Consider the following 22,599-nt stretch of genomic DNA (forward strand, 5'->3'; position numbering starts at 1 on the left):
AATAAAAATAACAAAAACTGGCAATTTTAGTCTGACTCTTGAAATACGGCCAAGTCAGACAGAAGGTCTTGCACATTGCATGAATTCATTAAGACAACGTAATAAATAATCAAAGACTGCAAGGAGAAGATTTTGCAGCCTTAATCAGGCGCCATGAGTACCTTTTATTTTGCTTTGTTCTATCTTCCCAGAAAGAAAAACATGTGACTTTCTTACACAAGTATTGACATTGCTTAGTGAAGTGGCAAGTTAGCAAACAAACAAGGTAGATCTAATTATCCTACAGACAAATAATATTAATTCACTGTATGTAATGAAAAACCTGAAATAAATTCTTACTGATTTCTTTTCGCTTTCAAAATGACTTTTAAAATGTATTTATTGTTTTTGGGCCAAATATTTTAGTATCGGCGATGAATTAAAACATTAATTTATACATGTTTACTCTGAAAATACTGAGGAAAAGTAAACATTGTCAAATACATAATTGTAATACATTTGATTGTTGAATGTGCTATCTTTACCTGAAAATATGTCAGTAAACTTTTCTGACTCCTGAGTGTCTTTAATGTTTGAAACAATGTCGACTATTTTCCTGTCCCATTTTTCTTTCCACTATAACAAATAAAGGCTATTATAACAGAGATCTGAGATGACAGATCCCAGACAATTATTATGAAATGAGGTTGTTTCTTTTCTCTTTTACTTTGCATTCAACAATTGGTCTGTTCTAACAATACACATTGTTCAAGGATTCAATGCTGCAAAAACACAGTCACTTACAAAATATTTTCAAAGTGGACCTGATGTTTTGGTCCATTAATGTATGAATTCAGCATGAAGAACACATTTTTATGTTCACATCGTAAAGGCAGCATTTGGATATTTTTTATCCCTGTAATACTTGAAGCATAAATTTACATGGACAGCTTAATAAATGAGACCATTAACTAACAAGATCATTCTTGATGTTTTGCTAGAAAACAAAAAGACCTTCTATGTTCAGAAGTAAAAGCATTCTTTCAGGAGCCTCATTATAAGGAATGCGGCTGAAGCAGCTCAATATAAGGCATTGACCATGCCTGAGATATACAACAGGCCATAAATATAAAGCTATTTACACTAGCATGCATGCTGACTGGATGATAAGTTATTTAACTAAAGCTAACAGAGTGAGTCAAAGATGTCTTTCAGAAAGGTTGAATTATTGCTCTGCTTCATGAAAGCAAAATACAGACTCTAACGACTGCTAAATTTTATAAAGTACGTTTAAGACTAGACTAGTGATCAAATAAGACATCTCATAAAATGATATGAAAAAATAAACTATTGTAATTTGGTTTTATTCATGTGACGTCACGAGCTGCGACGCAGTCCTACAGTAAAGTCCGTGCCGACATGCAAGCACACACACTTGTTAACTTATTTTTTGGTTTCAGCACAAACAGGAGCGATTCATCGAGGGGTGTATATACAGTGTCCTTGCCTCAGGTGTCATATCCATCCTGGCTTTTAGTTTTCAGTGTCAAACATTTTCCCAATTCAGATATTCAAACTAAGCTATTTCCGGATTAAAATGCACCGGGAGGGAGTCACGTGATGACGTCATAATGACACGATATTAATTGAGTGTTTTCTATTAAATTGAGTATTGCATTTCGGTTACAGGCTTCTGTTTTTCAGTGTTATGATTATTTCATTTTGTTTGATGATCGTTATCTGAGATAGAAGTAATTGTTTTTGCTTTTTTTTTGTGGGCAGAGCCTGTGGCTATAAAACAGGGCTCTGCAACCCAGGTGGTCAGTTTGAGGTTAGTTTCCAAACAGGTCACAGTGATGGTGATGGACTTTTGTGCTGTTTTTTTTTAATCTATCTGAACATATATGGTCAATATGATGCACAGATTCTCCAACTTTTTTTCACCAGATAATGAGTAAAATAAACACCATCTTACATGAACTATGGTATTGGCCTATTGTTTTTATTCTTCATATCAGAGTCCCACCATTATCCACAAGGAGATTTTTGGAATGAAAAGCACAAAGCAAGTTTCTAAGGCAAAAGATAAAGGTTATGCACGTAAATGCATCCTGATATACTATAGGGTGCTTGGCACTACAGGGTCATCCAAGATTAGGGTCAGATATGTTTGCGCATACAAAATAAGGTCAGGTAGCCACAAAAGCATTCTGAACAGCCAAGTTTTTAATCTTTAGAAGGTCTTGATTTGCCAAGACGACATTGCAATAACAAGTCTGTAACAGTGAGTCATATTTTCATGCACTAGTAACAACAGGCTTCTGTTTGAATCACTTTTAAAAGTAAAATAAAGTGACATGTTTTCATTTTTTGAAAACACTTTTAAAAACATGATTTGGATCAAATCTTTTAGGCACCCTTCTACATACGCCAACATAAGATTGATGTGAATGAGACAAGTTTATGGATCACCTTGCTTGCACACAACTTTTTTGTTCAGTCAGACTTTCTGCTTTGTGAAAGCCACTTCAAAACATTAATTTTGTTGTTTTTCTGTCAGCTTGATGGCATGTTGAGGGACTTCCAGGTGACAGACCCACTTTTGACTGAGCTTTAAATTTCATGGCTAGCATCTTACAGTCGTGGCTGACCTTAACACCCATGCAACCCAATGTTGCCAGTCCTCAGTTTTTTCCACAAATGTAGATATGATCATTATGTCTTTGGTTTCATCAGACCACAGAGCCTGTTTTCACATAGTCTCCATAAGTTATAGTTTTTGCTCTTAATGCAAAATGTATTGTGTCTTGTTATGTTGCCTTTATGGCAATGGCTACTGAGGGACGTTTCAGAGCAAGTTAAAATAGAACTTCTTTCACTGTGGATAATGACACTCTCCTGCCAGCTTCAGTAAGCATTTCCTTTAACATTTTTTGTTGCTTTGGGGTTGATGCGCACATTTCACACAACAACATCTTTGCTACAAATAATCAGTTCCGTACTTCAAGTCAATAATGAAGGACCCTTGATTTACTTGTAAATAATTTTTAAAACTTTCAGGCATGCAATTTTAAAGACTCTTCTCGTGCTACAATTCCTTACAGTCCTACAAAGGACATGGAAATGTGGATGATGCCATCTGCCCTGTGTCGTTTACAGTTCTCACTGGTTGATATATAGTTTGTGACAAACTTGAATGATTGATTTCTATACTGGTTAATGAGGCATGGGTAACATGTCGAATTGCAACAGATGTGTTCGTTAAGAGGCCTGAGGAGTCATGTTGATGATACAAAGTAAATCACATGTGAGCAAAACCATGCTTGTCTGTATGAGATTTAATGTTGCTTTACTATAACAGTGCGTGAAATTGTGTAGATGAATCAATCGAGTGATCCAGGTTCATCAGTGGTATTGCAATGTAAAATTTCTCTCTTTTATTTATAGGGAATTGCATTCTTTCCATGCAGTTTTAAATGTAGCATCAAGTATTTAAGTAAAATAAAAGCTGAAATAGTTTTCTTTTTTTCTTTTTTAGGAAAGACTGAGTGCATGTAAAGCAGGCTTTGTGTTAAACAACATCTGGCAGATTTCCAAAGATAATGCTTTGTTCTCTGATGTGACTACAGGTGATAATGTTCCTCTTGCCAGTAAATACAAAAGACTCTGCAGGTGGACACAGTGTGTGTCCACAATAGAATCAGCCATGAGAATCCTAATCACCATCTTGGATGATTAAAATCCTCTTTTTATGTATGAAGTCTATCCAAAACCTGACCTACACCTACATCATCAAAGTAGTAAAGAGGGTGTAAACCAACTGTCCTAACTCTGCAGATGATTGAAGCTGAGAAGAGGTTTATACGTGTCTGAAAAAGGAATTTAATATGGCAAAATGTCGTTCTCAGCATTTTTTATCAATATCTTTTTTATTTTTTTGGATGCATGCATGGATATCTGGATAGAGCCTTGACTGCATCAACACATGTTCCAGTAAATGAGAGCTGTAGAAAGATAATCAATCTGCTGGTAATAATTTCCCAACCCCCCAGGCTTTATGAAGTCATCTTGTAATTTTCAATTTTTCAAACCAGCGCATTTCACATAATTTAAGCCTTTGGGCATCAGACGTCTGAGCCACATGTTGGAAGAGTATGAACAATGGAGTGCCATGATGTCTGACTATCTGCTCATCTTTCTATAAAACAGTTCAGCTAAGATATCATTCAATAAAACAAAAGGAAGACCAGCATGCTGTGCTCCCTCCCACTGGTGAACTGCAAAAAAACTGGCTCAGGAGAAATGTCGACCTGCAGCAGAAGCAGGTGCTGTGTTGCTGTATCAAAGGGGGCGTGGTCCAGAGAAGGGGATAGCATGATGAGAGCTTCTAGCTCGTAGTACGACACCCAAACCTACTGTCTGCGGTACTTACCTAACATCTGACTGAAAAGAAGCTGTTCCAGGTCTCCTAGTACTGTCACCACCAGCTCTGGGTCCACCTTCAGGAAAGGCTTATCTCCTCCTTCCTCTGCCTGGGCTTTGGAGCCAGATTCTCCTCCAGCTCCGGCTCCAGCTTTCTTTGGAATGGCCTTTGCTTTGCTGGAGAGGATTTCATCGTCTGACTTTCCATCATCAAGTGCCTTGCTTAAAGGTTTCACCTCAGCAAAAGGACCACGAGGTATGCGGCTCTGCTTGCTCAGGGCAGAGGGAGCAGCTAGGGCGCTGAAGGGCTTGGGTTTTCCCTGGAACAGTGAATGTTCAGATTTGGATAGGTTTCGAGAAAGGGGGGCACCCCCGCCGGCACTACTGCCACCCCCTGTGGTCTTTGGCTTGTTGGCCTTGGTCTGCCCTGTTCCGGGCTTGGCCATGTCATCACACCACTTTGGCTCATAAAGGTGCAGCTTCTTCTCAGCATCAGTGAGGACAGCCAGGTTTGTCATCGACCTCTGCTTGCGAAGATTGGAGGGCACTGGTATCCTGCCCTCAGAACTACCAGCCCGATAAACCTTCAGCTCCCCACGTTGTGTGCTCTGGGGCACTCCAGACTTGGCCCTCTTAGCTGCCATGCCTACTCCTTTGCCATCTGCTTGGCCGTATGCCTTGGTGCTGTCCGTCCTTTCCATCTTCAAACCTCCTTCTTTACCTTTCACACTATTCCCAAGCACGCCTCCTCCATGAAACCATTATCAAAATGCATCAGGAGGGGAAAAATAGTCTTCCTTAGTCAAACTCCTCTCCTTGTGTGGAATCATACATGTAAATTTCCCCCTCCAAGACAATCCTGCTGCTTTCTTTTCCTTCCCTCTGTATCCTTCTATCTCCCTCTTTCTTCCTGACGGGCTGCTGCAGCTGCTGCAGTTGCAGTGCAGCCCAGGCGCTCCCTTTCTCTCCTTCCTTTCTGTCCTCCTCGCCACCGTTTTTTCCACTCTCCTCCCTTCTGCACGCCCTCCTGCCGCTGAACCGCGCAGCAGCAGAATGACAGCGGAGGCACACACAACAGCACTCCCTCCTCCCCTCTGCTCTTTGCTGTCTCTCTTTCGCCTCTGCTTTCCCTCCCATCCTCCTTCCGCCTGTCCCTTTTCTTTGGTTTAAAGATGCTTTACCTTCTCTCACCAGAATAAGTCAAACACAAGAGAGCAGCGAGAGAATGGATTTTAACACCGGCATGCAATTATTCTCTAACATATCTTGATGTCTTACCATTTTCTGTGATTCCTTTGTTCTTCCCCTCCCCCTCTTCACCTCTAGGGTTCACTGTTCAAGACTTTTGATGAATAAATCAGAGTTATCCTGTTATTAATAATCAAAGCAATATATATTCAGATGCATAGCTGCAAAATATAGCATATTTTATAATCACTGTCATAATTCAACACAGTGTAACAACTGGAGCGACCAGATTATCTCTTGATCCTGTCTGAGCTTCCTTATGATATCTATTCCAAAATTCCAGCCCTATAAATCATTTGCTGACCAGTTCTACACTGCCTTCCAGCTGTTTTCTATGTAAACACAGGCAATGAAAGATTATGTATGCAAAAAAACCTGCAGCTTGCCAAATAAAGAGAGTGAATGACAAGATGTGCCAGCATAAGCAAGTGAAGTGCCCAAAACCGCACTTTGGAAAAATCTTCTAAGTCACTTTTAAATGCATTTACATTTGCACAATGAAATAGCATGGCTAAATTAAAAATACAGTTAAAGTATTAAGGCAGAGAATTGTTTTCTGCCAAAAATATTCCACACAGTGTCCCAAAGGGCACAGGAAGATTCCGGGGGCTCTGCGGCATTCAAATGGAAGACTGCTCCATGGAAACCGCCCTCTCTTGCAGCCTGCATGTCATCTGCGCTAGACTTCAGTGCTCAAAGACACATTTACCTTTTTCACAGGCTACTATGACACAACCCGCATTTTTAGCCTTCGATCATGCTAGAACATGTTCAGTAAAGATTTTTTTGCAAGGAGAAGACCTTGCTACATGTTACAAATCTATGTGATTTCATTACTGCTAGCTGCCATGTCCAGAGGAGACTTTCCAATTCTCACAAAAGGTTTCACCACACTCTACTGCCCTCTTTATTTGGGTTTTAAGGCACCTGGTGTGATTTAAGCTCCACTAATTTTGTAATCTGGAAATTACAATTGGGACACAGTGTCCCAAAGGGCACTGGAAAACAATGATAAGACTTGTTCCTCGACATCACGAGCTTGCTCTTCAGCTGACTGAAGAACACCAATGATGACCTCATATTCATTCCTGTGATGAATAGCAGATTTGTTTCAGGGTGGGAATTAGCAAATACATTGCAGCAGAACTAATTTTTTAGGTTTTGCACATAAAGTTTACATCAGACTGAATAAAGATATGCTGCCTTTTTATTAATGATTAAAGTCAAATAGCTGTTTGTTTAAATTACTTTATATATTTACAATCATGTACCAGCACACTACTATAAATGAAATAATAAAATGTTGCTATGAAGACCACAATTAAATCAATACATTTTTAAACATCAGTTGTAAGAATTGCAATCAGAATATGCACACACAATTAATTGTATGATAGGTAAGACACTCTCTAATTTCTATAAGTGAAAACAGGTCAGGTGAAAGCAAAATGCAAGTACAAAAACAACATTTTAAAAATTCCAATAATGTTACTCCCTCACTCTCACTCAGTGAGACGGTTATACACTCTTGGTTAGTAGTTTTAATTTTGAGGGTTTAACATGAATCATGTGTTAAAACGCTTTGCTCATTTTCAGTCAAAGTGAATCGCAGCCAAGCCTCAGGAGGGAAGGGTGGAGTAGAATCTTTAATTTCTTCCAAAACTGGATTTGATTTACATTCTCCAGCTGGCCATCCATGTGACTGTGGAACATCAGTGTGTGTCCACACACACACAGTCACACAGCTGTCTCCTGAACATTTCTCTGGTCAGCAGATGCGATCAGTTTTGTATCTCTCAGCTGCTATGATGCAATGAATTGAATAACATTGGGAAGACCTCGACGTGTGCTCTAAGGGGGAAAACCAAGAAGAAAAAGAAAAAGAAAAAGTAAATGTACTCTTTCTTAGTTATAGCAGTGTAGACGTATAAGGCAGAAGACCATTCCATAGAAAAAATCTTCAGGTTCATTAGTAGACTTATTGCAGTCACAATCTGGGCTTAATCAAATTGTAACTATCACTGACAAAATTCGTTGGCAGTTTTTTATACTTTTCTGGAGGAAACTTTAACATTTTTGAAAATGTTCCAAATAAGTCTAGCTCATTACAAAATTTTCAATTTCTTTGGTTCCTTTCCATCTAAGAAATAATGCAGAGACAAAACTCCCAGCTCAGAACAGGGATTAAGTTAAATCATAGCAACAGCATTTAAACTGTTAAATTTAATTGTTGAATCTCTAGTATTTTTCTAAATTGTTTTCAAATTATTCCAAATTGAGTCAAATTTCATTGCCTTACAGATCACAGTCATTTTTAGTAGATTTAAAGGTTTTAATGAGAAGACAAGTTGTGTTTTGAAATGTTTATCTTAAAATCTTTCAGAGAGTTCTTTAGTGCTGTAGTGCTCATTAAAAGCTCTATGTGGTGGGTATTTTTTTCTAATTTTACATAAGTCCACCTGGACAAATTATGAACAATTCATAAACAGAAAATCCGAATCATTGACCCTGACTGAATGACTCCTGTAAATATCAGCATGTCATTAAAACAGCAGTCAGGTTTTGCTGTATACTTGGTCCTCAGAAATCTGCATGGTATTTTTGACTATTCTGTGTAATTTGAGTGCTATTTATTTCCTTAAAAAAGTGTTTTATTTAAGAAAAATACTTCCTTGTGATTAATCCACTGGCTCAGGTTGTGATGTAACAACTTGAAATGTTTGTTTTGTATTATTTAATTTATTGTTTTTCCTCATTTTGTTATTGTTGAAATACACTTCATGACTTTTAAAGGTAAACTGTTTCTTACGTATCAATTTTTCAGAGCAAATTCAGATTTCTTGTTTTCAGTCAACATTATGGCAAGTATAGCTTCCATGAATAACTAATTGTTAAATCAGTAAGGGGGCTGCACAGTGGCATAGTTGGTAGAGCTGTTGCCTTGCAGCAAGAAGGTCCTGGGTTCGATTCCCAGCCGGGGGTCTTTCTGCATGGAGTTTGCATGTTCTCCCTGTGCATGGTGGGTTCTCTCCGGGTTCTCCAGCTTCCTCCCACAGTCCAAAAACATGACTGTCAGGTTAATTGGTCTCTCTAAATTCTCCCTAGGTGTGAGTGTGTGTGTGAATTGTGTGTCCTGTATATCTCTGTGTTGCCTTGTGACAGACTGGCGACCTGTCCAGGGTGAACCCCGCCTCTCGCCCAGAACGTAGCTGGAGATCGGCACCAGCAACCCTCCCGACCCCACTAAGAGACAAGGGTGAACAAAAAATGGATGGATGGATGGATGGATGGATGGATCAGTAAGTTAAAATAAAAACATTTAGAAGAATGTAAGATTTTTTTTTTTTATTATTCTAAATATCATTAGCATCACTCTTCAAATCCATTAACAAATGTATTCAGATTTTTTCATGTATAAGATATGTAACTTTAACCAAACAATGTGAATGTATTTATTTAGAAGCAATATATACTTTTCTTTCCTGAGAAGTTACGTTTTTGAAGAATCAAGTTTTCTAACAGTTGTGTGATTATGTTTCACTGTCTACTTTTTAAGCATTTATCTATTAAAAATAACAAGCAAACTATTAAATCTTCTCATGAAAAGCTAAATGCTAAAGCCACATGAAGAGTTTTAAAAGGTTGCATGATAGTTCATGTGGTGCAGTAATCTCAACAACAATCTCCAGTGAATGTAGTGAACTGACTGGAATGCAAGTAGCCTGAGGGATTAGGAGTTTCTCATTTATATATTTTGCTTCAATCAACATTTTCTTTATTCACCATGTAAAAATAATTCACAGGAAATGACAGCAAAGTTAATTCAAACAGGTTAAAGAGTGATTAATTTGACTGCAACAACTGAGCCTTCCAACCATCAATAATTAATTTCAAAGAGATTATGCCTGAGTGCTTTTTGCTTGCCTTTCAGAACAATGGATAAAAAGTCCATATTTTACCTTTCAACCACTTCACAGTTGGTACCAGACTGATGGTTAACCAAGAAACATCTCACCACTCAACTGTGAAAAAAAGGCTCTTAGTCCCAGACATGAAATCCGATCTGCCCATCAAAATAGTCAGGCTCAGCCCTAAAGCTGTCCATTCTCTTTCAAGGACAGCTCATTTGATTGTCTGGTCTCTCCCAGAGGAGACTGGCTGGAGAGTCTCGGCCTTCAGTCACTAAGATAATTAGGATGTCCGTTAGAGGCTTTCATGCTCCTCAGTGCAAAGAGGTGAGGTCATCAGGCACAAATAAGGCATATACCAGACATGTCGTTAAAATATTCTAATTTCAATGTATTCCCAATTACCTCAGACATGATGTTAATTGTGACATTGATTGAAAACACCATTTGCACAGCTAATTATGTAATTATATAATATAATTTAAAAAACATTGTTTATTGTGATAATACATACCATTCACAGTACTAAAGGGGCATTCTTGAGGTATATTTTTTTCCAGCAACATTGTAAAATTTTACAGAACAATAAAGTTGTTATAAAAATGCTGTACAAATCAGACATGACTTAAAGGAAATTTGATTTTACAACTTAATGCTTTGAAATTTGGCCTCTGTCTCTTTAAAAAGTTCTTGCACTTTCCAACACTCTGCCTTCAGGACGTTATCAAGTTAACATTCCTCTATTACCCATCTACAAACGTTTACCGGAAAATTGGATTGAGTAATAGTTTATATAATGAGCTCAGCAGATGAGCAATTCCACCAGTTGCTTTCTAATTATTGCTGGCTAGTCTGAAGGAGCTTAGTGGAGGAGTAAAAGGGAAGGGGTGCTCTCTGACGCTTGGAAACTCTGAGGAGGAGCTATGTCCTCAAAGGCAGCACTTAGTCCCACCAAGAGTTTTACAAACCCAAATCGCTATACCAAAAATTTCTCAAATATGCATGATTATACAGATATGTTCTTGATGAGAAGGAACATTATAACGTGAGGTAAACCTAAAAAAAATGCTATTTTATATATTACCGACCTTTCCCAGACTCTATGTAGTTCTAATGACAAAGGAAAAAACATCGATAGGCAGACAAACTCCACCAGAGCAACAGTGTTGCATACACACACCTTTCCCAATTTTGTGTCACCTAAGAGGCCATATAGTAAAGGTTAGAATGTTATTTGTGGACATTAACCCAATACCCAATCAACAGAAAAACAAATTGCTGGTTGTATGTATAAATTAGCACAGGATCCATCCCTTTTAAACACTGTTGCACTTATAGAGTGCTTTTTGGTACATTAAAAACATTTTACAACCATAAGAGTGATCACCCAAATCGGCAGTAGATATATTTTAGAGCATCCTCTATGGTGGAATTATATGGTGGGGAGAGCAATAGGACCCAGGGTGGGAGGAAATTTCTGCAGGGAGTCATCAAAATGGTAGAGAGGATCCTCATTTCTGTCCTCTCCCCCATGGATTACACACACTAAAAACCAATACACAAGCTATAGCCAGAAACACTGCAGTCTTGTCTGGAATTCATTAAAATTTCTTTTATGTTTTTTTTAATAAGACTGTGCATCAGGACAATAACAACTTTTTTAGAGCTTGTTATGACCAAGTTCTAAGTTTTATTGCTGTTTATAAAATAGTTTATTGTTGCAATAAGACCTTTGCATATCACACTGCTTTAATACTGCAACAATGTATTTTAAATTGTACTAGAACTACAGTGCCCCTGCATACACTTGTTGCTCTTAAAATTGACATGTATATATACATTTAATTAAATCAATTTCTTTTATTTACAGTAGCTCAGTAATCTCTCTTTCTAATTAAACTTAATTGATTGGATTGTCTCAGATCCTTCAGCTAATTGTGATTTGAATTCATTTAACAACATTAGCACATTAGCAAGTATTGACCAAGACAAATACAAATTGAATTTGTAATTAGATTTATAAATTGTGTGGAGTGCAGAGTTGCAACATGGTTCAAGTCACACCAAATTTTTAGCTTTTAATGTTTTTCTCAAACCCCCCCCCCCCCCCCAAAAAAAAAAAAAATAATAATAAAAAAAAATATATATATATATATATATATATATATATATATATATATATATATATATATATATATATATATATATATATATGTATATATAAGACAAAAAGAAAATATTGCATTAAGAGTGCCTTGTGGTTCTGAGAAATCTGCCATTTACCAGTACCATCTTTTTTTTTCCTTCTTCCATTTTATTTTTAAGTACATAAAGAAGTGGAGTATTTTTAGGAAACCCTGATGCACAAAACAGACAGCACATCCAGCTTGAAGTTATGGCTGTGCATCGAAGGCAGACATTGAGAGAAAAACAGCCATGCTGAACAGTCAGCAGTGAGCCTTGTAAAAGTTTGGGTGTTACAGGATGCAATAAAACACAAATGGAAAAACTGTGTTCTGCATAACCAACTGGCTGACCTCAGTGAAGTGTGTAAAATTTGTTTTCTTAGTCTAATAAACTTCTTTGGGATTAGTGGAGGAATGGGGAAAATACCTTGAGCATCTAAGAAGAATTTTCAAGTGTTCATACTTGGGTATCATATTACCTTCAAGGTAATATACCCCTTGAAGATTTTCATATTTTATCACACAACCTCAATGTATGTAGAACCCCATTTCACTGCAATTACAACTGCAAGAAATTGGAGAAAGTGCTTTCTTGCCTTGCAGGTATGTAGACTAGAATTTTCTTCCTTGCAATAGAATTCGAGCTTACTCCGACTAGAAGAAAAACATCAGTGAATAGCAATTTTAAAGTCCAGATATATTTTTATTGAATGGGCAATTCTGACTTAAATGGGCTTTGATCTAAACCACTCAATTGAAACTCTGGCTGTATGTTTAGGTTAATTTTCCTTTGGGAGTTGCATTTAGCCACCAATGAAGGCTTTTGTTGTCTCTTTTGTTTTCTTCCAGGATCATCCTACTTTATTTCTCCAACTTTATCTCTATTTAAGAAAAGTTTCCCCAATGAAGTTCCAGAAGTGTGACTAGTTTATTTTAAAAACACAGATACTTCACATTTGCAGATTTACAACACTTACTCTTCATTGAATATATTCAAGATTCCCCTTGCTATTTTTGAATTGAGTGAAAAATTGCAATGACAAAACAATATGTAATATTAATACTGAGGGGCCTAAAAGATTTCCTTTTTCAAGGGGTTCATTTTACCTTTCAATATTAGAAAAAAAAGAGAAAACGTAAAATTTCTGAAACCACACAGTTTCTTATAATAAACTGCCTCTGCCTCATAACCTGGAGTGAGCCAAATATTCCCAAATATGAATTGCCAAAGGCAGTAGACTCACCTAAATCATCACAGCAGACCTCCATGGAATCAGAGGAGCAGTCACTCAGATCATCAAGTGTAGCATCTGTATCCTCGCTGACCTGAAACCTGTAGTCGAACACAAGAACAATTCAAACAACATATTATAAAATACGTCTATATTTAGTTTCCTTTATTCAAAGGCTAAGGAAGAGCTACAATCTAATTTCAATCAAAAATTAATATATGAGCTCATCATTCTACTTTAAAAAAGGTGAAATACTGCCCTCACCTGAACCTAAATGGAGCAACAGCAGCCATGTTGATTTTTCCTGGCTCGCTCCCTCTTCGTTTCATGTTAAACTTCTGGTAAGAGTCTTTTGGTTTATTACCAAGAAAATCTCCCACAAAACCTCCCAAGTCCTGGTTTGAGATGTTCCTCACTTCTCTTTGGAAGTGCTCCAGTCCAGCAGAAGAAGGACGTGATCTTTCATTCCCATTTGTCCCTTTGGTATAAAGGAAACGTCCTCGTTCTCGGTCTGGATAAACGTTAGCTGAGTGTTTCAGTAAGGTGTTCCCCTCTTGCGCGTTGTCTAGACTCCTTAGACGACTCTTTCCAAAAGTCCAGTTCTTATTGGTGCTTCTCCTTAACTGTAGGTCTCTCAACGCCTTGTGTGTCAATACACTGTTTCGCAGATCCAATGTGTCTTTGGAACGTGGAACGTCTCTTTTTGCAATCTGAGGGCTGCTGTATGCCGAACATGTTCCGTTGCTTCGCTCTGTACCAACTGGGCCTCTGTTAGAATACATACCAATCTTTTGCTGCATTAGGTTAGCTTTTAAAACTTTACTTCTCACCATGTCTGCAGGATCTGAGGAAACAGATGATGAAGAGTATGCAAGTTGTCGTTTGGAGGTGAGCTGATACTGCACTGTGGGAATGGGGAGGCTGCTGTACTGCTTGGAATCCATCTTTGGCAGAGGCATCATGGTCTGAGGTAAAGGGAGACTTGAACTGACACTTGCATCACTCTGGCTTTGGGGTAAAACTTTGATGTTGGCTCCATTGTTCATGGTTGGTGGGAGTCACTGTATCACAGAAGAGAAATCTAAAAAAAGAAGAATTGAAATTGAATATGGACAGGAACAACACAAAGTGCATCGGGAAACTATAATGGTCAATCTGATAACTATTGTGATTACTTAAGGAAAAACAACAATAATTTCTTATAGCATTAAAACAAGCATGTGAAATTTGCTGCCTAACATTTTTGGAATATCTCACCATGTTTCATTCTCCATGGTGTTGTCATCCATTACAACTAAAGTGGAAAGCTATGGTTGTAGTCCAATCTTAAGGCAGTTAAAGGAGATAACAGCTTTAAAAACCATAAACTTTATGATAAAACAAATTGCAGTAAAACAGGTATTGTATTTTATATATATATTGTAATATCCTTCTCACAGGTAATATAATTTGGAGCAAAGTAGGAAAAGAGAACAAAAATGAAAATAGCCAAAGCAGAATCTCCACATTATTATACAAACCACATTTGAGCTAGCATTAGCATCATAGCACAGCTAGCCCTTGCACAAAGTTAGAAAGTACTACTTTAAAGCCGCAGTTTTAAACCATTATTTTGAAAGTAACTAACTAATGAAGGCTTGTTGATTAGTTTTTGTCGTGTCAACCATCTAAGCAGTTGTTTTATTATTGCTGAGTCTTATGAGTGAGGTAGTGTTAAAGACTTTGCTTTTCTTGCAAAGTCTGAAGTCAGCATCTGCAGTCAGCTCTAGTCCAATGCAGTCAGTTGTAGGGTAAGAAAACACATAAAATATGTCTTTAAAATTTTATGCTGCATTCACTTTTTTGGTAGACTTGGTAGACTCTAGATGAAAAAAATAAATTCTTTTCACAGAAGCAATTTTACTACTAATATTTTGGATGAGGCAAAAGAAACCATTCAACAGCTAAGATGCGACTATGAAGTAATTCTGAACCGAAACGCGACACTGAAAGAGCAACGGGCAACACTAAAAAAAAAACCATAGCAGATACTTTAAGAGAAACCAGAGAAAAACTGAACTGGGTGGAAAAAGAAAACAAAGAGTTGAACAAAGAGATTGTTACTCTCAAGTTACGGCATGAAAAAATAAAATCCAGGGTGGCTCAAAATACAAATGATGTCCCGCAGAAAGAAAAGACTGTCGACGAGAAGCCTGAAAAAATTGAACCCACGATAATTCAGAGAGTTGGGCGAACATTTATTGAAATGTACAAGTCGGGGACATTAAGGTATAGGGTGCCACCCTGGATTTTTTAAGTAAAAAACAAAATCTTTGTGCCAATCGATGACATTTTGTCATAAGGAAGTCTTTATAGTCCCTCTTAGCTTGAAGAAATAAATAGTTAAGAGTGAAATAACCTTTTCGACATAATCACTCTTGTTCTCTAAACTATTGGTATAAGTTTCGTATCAACAGGACAAGAAACAGGGGATGCAAATACTGTCAGGCTCAGACATTAAAATGCATCTTCTCATATATTAATAGACTGGACGGTTAAGGCTGATATCAAATTTCCTACATAGTGGACCTCCGTTTTCTCATGCTTTAAGTCAGGGGGGTCAAACTCACTTTGCTTTAGGGGCCACATACAGCTTAGTCTGACCTCCAGGGGCCACACAAGTGAACATTGCAAGATTAAATAGAGCTAAAATAAAAGTGGACTTGTTGATTTTTATATTAAACAAATTTCACTTTTACAAAATATATTATGAAAAACCTCAGAGGTTTTAAGAAAAGTATGTGGATTTCAACAATACTTTTACTCAGTTAAACATTTATTTAAGTGCATTATGCATAAGAACTGATCACAGTAATTGCACAATGTTGCAAAAACATTCATTCACACATTTTGGAACTTAAAACATTGTCCTGCATGACAAAATACATTAAACAGATACAAATTAAGAAATGATTTAAAATCAATTTTCCACATCTGGGAATCATTTTGAACAAATTATCTGGCTTCACACATTTTAAATCTTAAGTGGCAGCTGTTTTAAACAGACTTTTGATTAAGTACATTTGTCACCTTCCTTGTTGATGCATACAATGTATAAATATAGAAAAACTTACATATGTAACACATGTTGCATGTATGAGAAATATTTTACTCAACAAACTCTTTGTTGTAAATCTGTTACTGACTAGCACTCGCTTTAACAGAATTAATTCAGCAAATATTCAAAGCCGTAATTTTTAATAGTGCAACGTTGTCAGTAACTTTCCATAGGATTTAGTTTTACTCAGTTTTGCCCCTGAAACTTGGAGTTTTTTAGCCTGGACAGGTACATCAGTACCAGGCATCATGTCCTGAGTAGCAGCCAGTTTCAGGATCGCATTAAAGTGCTGATGTGTGAACTTGAGCACAGCTTTGTTTTATTCATTAGTGAGAAAATTTGCTCACAAAGGCAGGTTGTCCCAAACATGGAAATTTTTGCAGCCAGTGCGGTCAATGTAGGATATCCTGGTAGGAGACTCTTGTAAAATGTGTCCAAGCCAACTGATGCAAAATTGTCCTTCAATTCCACATCACACTGCAAATCAATAATTTCAAGTTGCACATCAACGGGGACACCAGAGCGGTGAGCAAAAAACTAAGAATTCTGGCATTTCTGTTCCAGTAATGTCAGAATTAATAGAAAATAATAAAGACATTGTGTTATTCTGATTTAGTAATATAATTAGATTACTGTGCTACCACCTCCACGTCACTAGAGGCTGTAGCAGGGCCAAAAAGATGTGCCTAAGGAAATAAGAGACTAAATCTTATTTATACAAAGAGAGTCATTTACTTATTTCTAAGTAAATAAGAGTAAATGTTAGTTACTCTCATATTTACTTATTTCTAAGTAAATAAGAGAGAGAAATTCAAAAACATACTAAGAGTGAAAATCCTTCCTAAAGGTGAAGATATATCACATATTTTAAAATAAAATAAAATCGGGAGACCCCGAATAATATAGGGAATAGCGCCCCGGCAACTGAAACAAATGCTAGAGTCTAGTAAAAGAAATATCTCGCGGTCTTTCTACAAGAAAAAAATTAAATAAATCATAACAACTGCTGAAATCTCCTGCCACTTGATTTTTATTTACATTTTGGTAATGTGATGAACAGGTTTCTTCAGAGTTTGGCTTGTTTGACACAGTGCAGTATGAAAGAGAACCACACCAGCTGAAAATGTAAAAATTTTTACAATTTTACCAAGAAAAATTGGAAAAAAAACTTTCAACCCTTCTTGGGTGTGAAAACATGTTATCTGTAACCTGAACTCTTTCTAACAATTTGCTCTTAAGGACTTTTCAGATTTTGTATTTAATGACTGTTAAAGAAGCTGGCACCTGTCCAAGGTGTACCCCCCTCTCGCCCGAAACGTTCGCTGGAGATACACCCTTACACGCTTGACCCCGCGAAGGGACAAGGGTGTAAGAAAATGGATGGATGGATGATGAAGGGGTATGGAGCTGAGAAACCACTAACGCCCTCACTATTATCTCTGTATTGAAGAGGCGCTGCCTCTGGTCCAAACAGAGTTGGCATGGCCTGAAAGGAGCATTTCCCCCCTGCAGAACATGCCAAGTGGTGTCAGTCTGCCACCAGACTTCACAGCATGTTTCCCACTGGAGACGTGGACGATGAACCAAGAATACATTAGGTGAAGCTGTTAAAACATATGGTGTCTATTTTAGATAAATAACAGAGTTTTGATTGATTTATGTTTGGATTTTTGCTGACAACCTTTTATTTTAAGACTAAAATAAATGAAACTAGCTGTCCTCAGAAGGGGTTTATTTAACTCTCATGTAAATGACATAATAGTTTGTTTCCTTAGAACAACTTCAAGGATAGGCAAATGAAGATTATATAAACATCATATGACTGAGGTTTCTGAGTTGAGGAACTTAAACTGGTGACTAGACATTTAAGCCTCTTGCACATGATATAATATTCCTTTTACCTTTGTCTGCTCTCTTTTCTTTTACTCATTTATGCTTGCATTCACTCAGTTGGTCATGTGGTTCAACAATGTCTCTGTGAAGCAGACTTCCTGGAATGTGCAGCTGTTTCGCTGCATTTCACTCAGTATAAATCCTAAGTGAAAGCTCGCTGTCTTAGACAAACTGTAAAGCATAAATGGATCTCTGACTCCCAGTCATAATTACTGCACTACAGCCATTATAGCAAACCCACACAGATTTGTGTAAATACTTGAGTTTGTCTTTAGGACAAGCAATTACTTTAGTGTTTAACCAATTTTCTCTTTCATTTACATTTGAAATAAATAATTAGAATTACTATACAGTGATTTTCCCTGGGTGGACTTAACCTATAAGTAAAACAGAATTATCAAAATCTGAGTTAGTGAATTTTCAAATAATTTTTTCCTGATAAATATTTGCAGCTTTTAACTCATGTGGAAAAATTGCAGCTGATGCCAATAACATCCCACTAGAAGAGACTACCAACTAGTTCCAATTGGGTGCAGAGTGTTTTGCCAACTGTTGTCATGCCAACTTCAATTAGTTACACAATATAATAGCAATGTATTTCCCTCCCGATGGAAAAAAGCATTCTGTGCTTTAAATTGCTGCCAGGAGGCAACACTTTCATATTTTCTCCTTTTTTTCATTTTATCCACGAAATGTATGTTGTGTGGATTTGCTATTACAACCTTTTGAATAAATTTGGAATTTTATCCTTTTTTTCAAGAGTTAGTTTTGCATTCTTTCTTTTCATTCTCTTATGTACAGTTCTGAAATATCTCTCCTGTAAATGAGGAAAATTCAACTTTCAACTCAACCTAATTTAATAGCTCCAAGCAAACGCAATCAGTTTACTTCCCCTGATCAGTAGCCTTACTTTAGACACTTAAAAATAGTTAAAAACTGACAGCTAATTTGCTAACTTTGCAGAATATTTTGAATTTGGATGTTTTCTTATGCTGCAAATGTAGGCAAAAACATCTAAGTTAATTTTCCTATCCTACCTGATTTAATAATGGTCCAGCATCAGTCAGTATTCCACACAGAGACAAAGAAGAGGTAGCAGTATGTTGCAGTGGAGCCAACTTTCCTATACCAGACAACCCACACTTAACAGTGGGATACAGCTTACAATAACACAATTTAGACCCACATGGAGCTTTAGAGAGGGTGGGGGTGGATCGATGCTAGGAGACAACAAGTGAGTGATGCTTCTAATGTTTCATCCAGTTTTTCCCCTTTTCTTCCTGCAGTCATTCACACATTGCATCCATTATGACCAGACAGATTATCATGACTCATATTTCAGTCTGTCTGGTGACATCATGCATAGTTTTCCCCTTGGTGCTCATGTTTCTGTCACAGCTTGAGTGTCACTTTGACCTCCCTTTTTTCTTTTACATACAGTGAGAGCATGGAGTCAATGCAAAGAGGAGCCCAAGCTGTTCTGTTTTCACCAACCATATAATCCAAGCCTTGGGGGGTTCAACCGAAGATACTTCTAAGAACTAGTAGCGTGTTGCCACAAAAATATTCTTACCCCGGCAAAACCTCAGAGAACTCTGGGCAGCAGGAAATCAAACAATGTAAACAAAACATTACAAATTCACTTGCTGATATAAACTGATCATTCAGTAGGATTTTGCTTCACCAAATGTTGCCTTATTTGGTGAAGATTGCTTCATGAAGGGCATTTAATGTCTGGAACTGACATTTGTGTTTGACAACTTCCCTTGCAATCTAACCTCAAAAGCATGTAAATATGATTAAGATGAGTTAAATGTGAAAGACAGATAGAAAGAGTGAAATTAGGTTCTGCTGTACTGTTCTGCTGAGAGACTCATTGATCACCACAAAGATCATGCAATATCTGAAACATCTTCACAGGTTTCAAGCCCCTGCACAATTGCAAGCTCAAATGTTCCAAAGTAAAAAAAACTCCAGATCGTAATGTTACCTTCTCCTCTGTAATGAATGTTACAGACGAGAAGTGGAACTCATTGTCATGCCAGTAGTAATGAAGCCATGACAAATATCCAGAATATTTTCTTCCATCTTTCAGTGTCCCATCATTGGTTGCTCTTCCAATGGTCGAATTGAGGCATAGCTGTTGAAGGTCTTTTGTTGTTCTATAACCCTTCTTTCTCTTCTGGGTGTTGGGCTGCAGACAGCAATAGTAATATTGCAATATAATTGCAATACTGCAGCACCAATTTCATCCCTGCTCATATGATTTTAATTAGGAGTGAAGCATCTACCGTATTTTCCAGACTATAGAGCGCACCTCACTATAAGACGCACCTACAAAGATTTTTTTATTTTTATTTTTAAAAGAACTGGAAAGGTACGTACAATAAACCGCACTGGGCTATAAGCCGCTGGTATCTCTGCCGCTCTCGGTTGACCAAATCTGCTATTAAGGACTGTTACATCCCCAAGGCAGTCTAGGGGTCTAACCAGGATCCAAATACTATGAGGTTTCCCCTTTTGCGGACTGTCAGCTTACTGTGGATATACTGCAGTTTATTGATTGGCAAAGTTTAATTTTTGCAGGCATAAAAATGTAGCACATAATAATCAGTCTGGTGTCCCATCAGTCCTTGTCTTTCCCTATAGAATTTCTCTATGGAGAGAAATTATTCATAGAATTTCCCATAAATTACCATATGGGAATTTTCCCAGTTCCCATAAGGTAATTGGGAAAAGGAAGAATCTGTGACTTAGTGCTATATATTAAAAAATATCAAAACTCTTCTAGACTAGATAGCAGCATATTCAGCTAAGTTATAACACCACACATATTTAGGAGGACATAGGAACAATGAAGGAAGACATGGCTCTTCTTATTTTGCAAAATAAAAAGTTAAAACCAGGTGACATCTCTTAATTTGTTCTCTGTTTATCTTTGAGACATGAATGTTTCTCAAATTCTTTGTATTTATTATTAATTGTTTTGAAAAAGAACAGTTTAATATTTTATAAAGCTGTTACATTTCAGTGGTAAAAATAAGCCTTCTACGTTTCTACCTTGTCCTCAGTGTTTTGCAGCTTGTTTGTAGCCTGACAAGTATAGATTTTAGTCAGATTTTCCCAGTCACATTGTGGCTCTGGTGTCAATAATAGTCCTCCTCCCTCTCTTTTAGTCCATCATACATGCTAATAAAATCACAGCCCTCTGCTAAGGCACTTATCCGCAGTGTGTATCTGTTTACAACTGAAGAGATGTGCACTGTTAAACAATGTCTTCTTCCTTTATAGTTAAAGATTAAAATAACAACATGAATAATTAACACCGCAGGTTTTTTATTTTGGTATTTTCTGACATCCAAGATTAGAGTGGATTATTCTAATGACTGATTGAAGGGATTTACTATAAATCACTTTAATTGATTGATTAATGCCATTAAGCAATGCCATAAAATTCTCAAAATTGTGAGTCATGTTAGCACTTTGCAAACTTCTTAGGGGAAACTGGGCTAAAATAAGCTTTTTTCTAAATGGAACACAATTCACAGTAAATCTGATATTTATCACCAAAGTGCAGCCAATAATTTGCATTAATAGGGACACATTAATTGCACTTATAACTTCAAATATAGAAAAATGCACTTTGAAGTTATTTGTATTTGTCTTTATTTGACAAATAATGTATTGCTCAAGTCAGCAGGTCCAAGCATTTCTGGCTGGAGGCCCCCTTCTGGTTTATAATGGATGGATGGATGAATCAATCCATTATAAACCTACTGGTTTATATCGGCATATTTTGTATCCCTGGGAGCCATGTAGAAATATTTACATACAAATTCAATTGGTGCACCACTTCAGTCTTTGCTGTTAGACTTTTTGGATAAAGGTGATGTTGCTTATGCATGAATGGAATCTCTTATTCTGTTTTAGTTGTTGCAGACATGAGGTCTGCACAACTCCAGTTTAGATGCAATGCACATTATGTACATAGGTTTTAAAATACTCATTTCCAAAGATCTAGCAGGAAAAACGATCCCAACTTTGAGACATCACTCTGCTGGAATATGTAAATGCTAGTTATTTCTGGACAGGCTTGATTTCACCTCAGAAAACTGTGTCAGTTGCATAAGAGCAGCACAACCGCAGCAGCAAGCTGTAGTTTGCTTTAGGGATTTTAGATCCAACTTCATAAACCACTTGAAATTGCATGCTTATCTTTAAGGGTTCATCTTTTCTTTTGTTTTCAGGTTAAATACTTTAATAGAGCACAACAAAGTTTTTAGGGTTAGAAGAAGGTGGACTTACTGTCCTTGAGTAAAATAACTTTTACAATGACTTGTGCTATAAAAGAAATACTGGAGCTTAAAACAACTTGTGAAATTCTAACATTAAGGTACTTCCTAATAAAATGTGTCACTGTAGGAAAGAGGAACATTTTAAAGTTTAATTCACCCATTATGATTAAGTGTTAATGCTAAAACCTAATTGCAATGGTAAGATGTTAATTTGCTTATTTATTATGTCATAACAAAAATGTAATGTAACATCATTGCAGAAAGATCTATTCTGATTTTTTTTAGCTATCATACAAGTTGGTAGCCTACATCTATTCTCAAGAACTAGCAACAGTGTTG

General features: G+C 37.0%; 1 protein-coding gene across 14 annotated transcripts in view; it reads right to left on the reverse strand.

The window, feature by feature from the left end:
• Positions 1-22,599, reverse strand: part of nav1b (neuron navigator 1b) — a 64,284-nt gene that overhangs the window by 37,110 nt on the left and 4,575 nt on the right. For 11 of the 14 annotated variants that reach the window (XM_044121005.1, XM_044121004.1, XM_044121003.1 and 8 more), the window contains exons 2-3: positions 13,240-14,056; positions 12,988-13,076 (exon numbers count right to left, since the gene is read on the reverse strand). In XM_044121005.1, coding sequence (XP_043976940.1) covers positions 12,988-13,076; positions 13,240-14,021 — 871 coding nt within the window. In that variant the 5' untranslated portion in view covers positions 14,022-14,056. Of the gene's footprint in view, positions 1-4,411; positions 5,439-12,987; positions 13,077-13,239; positions 14,057-22,599 lie in introns of those variants that run through there. The other 3 variants (XM_044121012.1, XM_044121010.1, XM_044121009.1) reach the window with 1 other exon arrangement.

This window comes from Gambusia affinis, linkage group LG07 (genome assembly GCF_019740435.1).
Source record: "Gambusia affinis linkage group LG07, SWU_Gaff_1.0, whole genome shotgun sequence".
Taxonomy (NCBI): Eukaryota; Metazoa; Chordata; class Actinopteri; order Cyprinodontiformes; family Poeciliidae; genus Gambusia; species Gambusia affinis.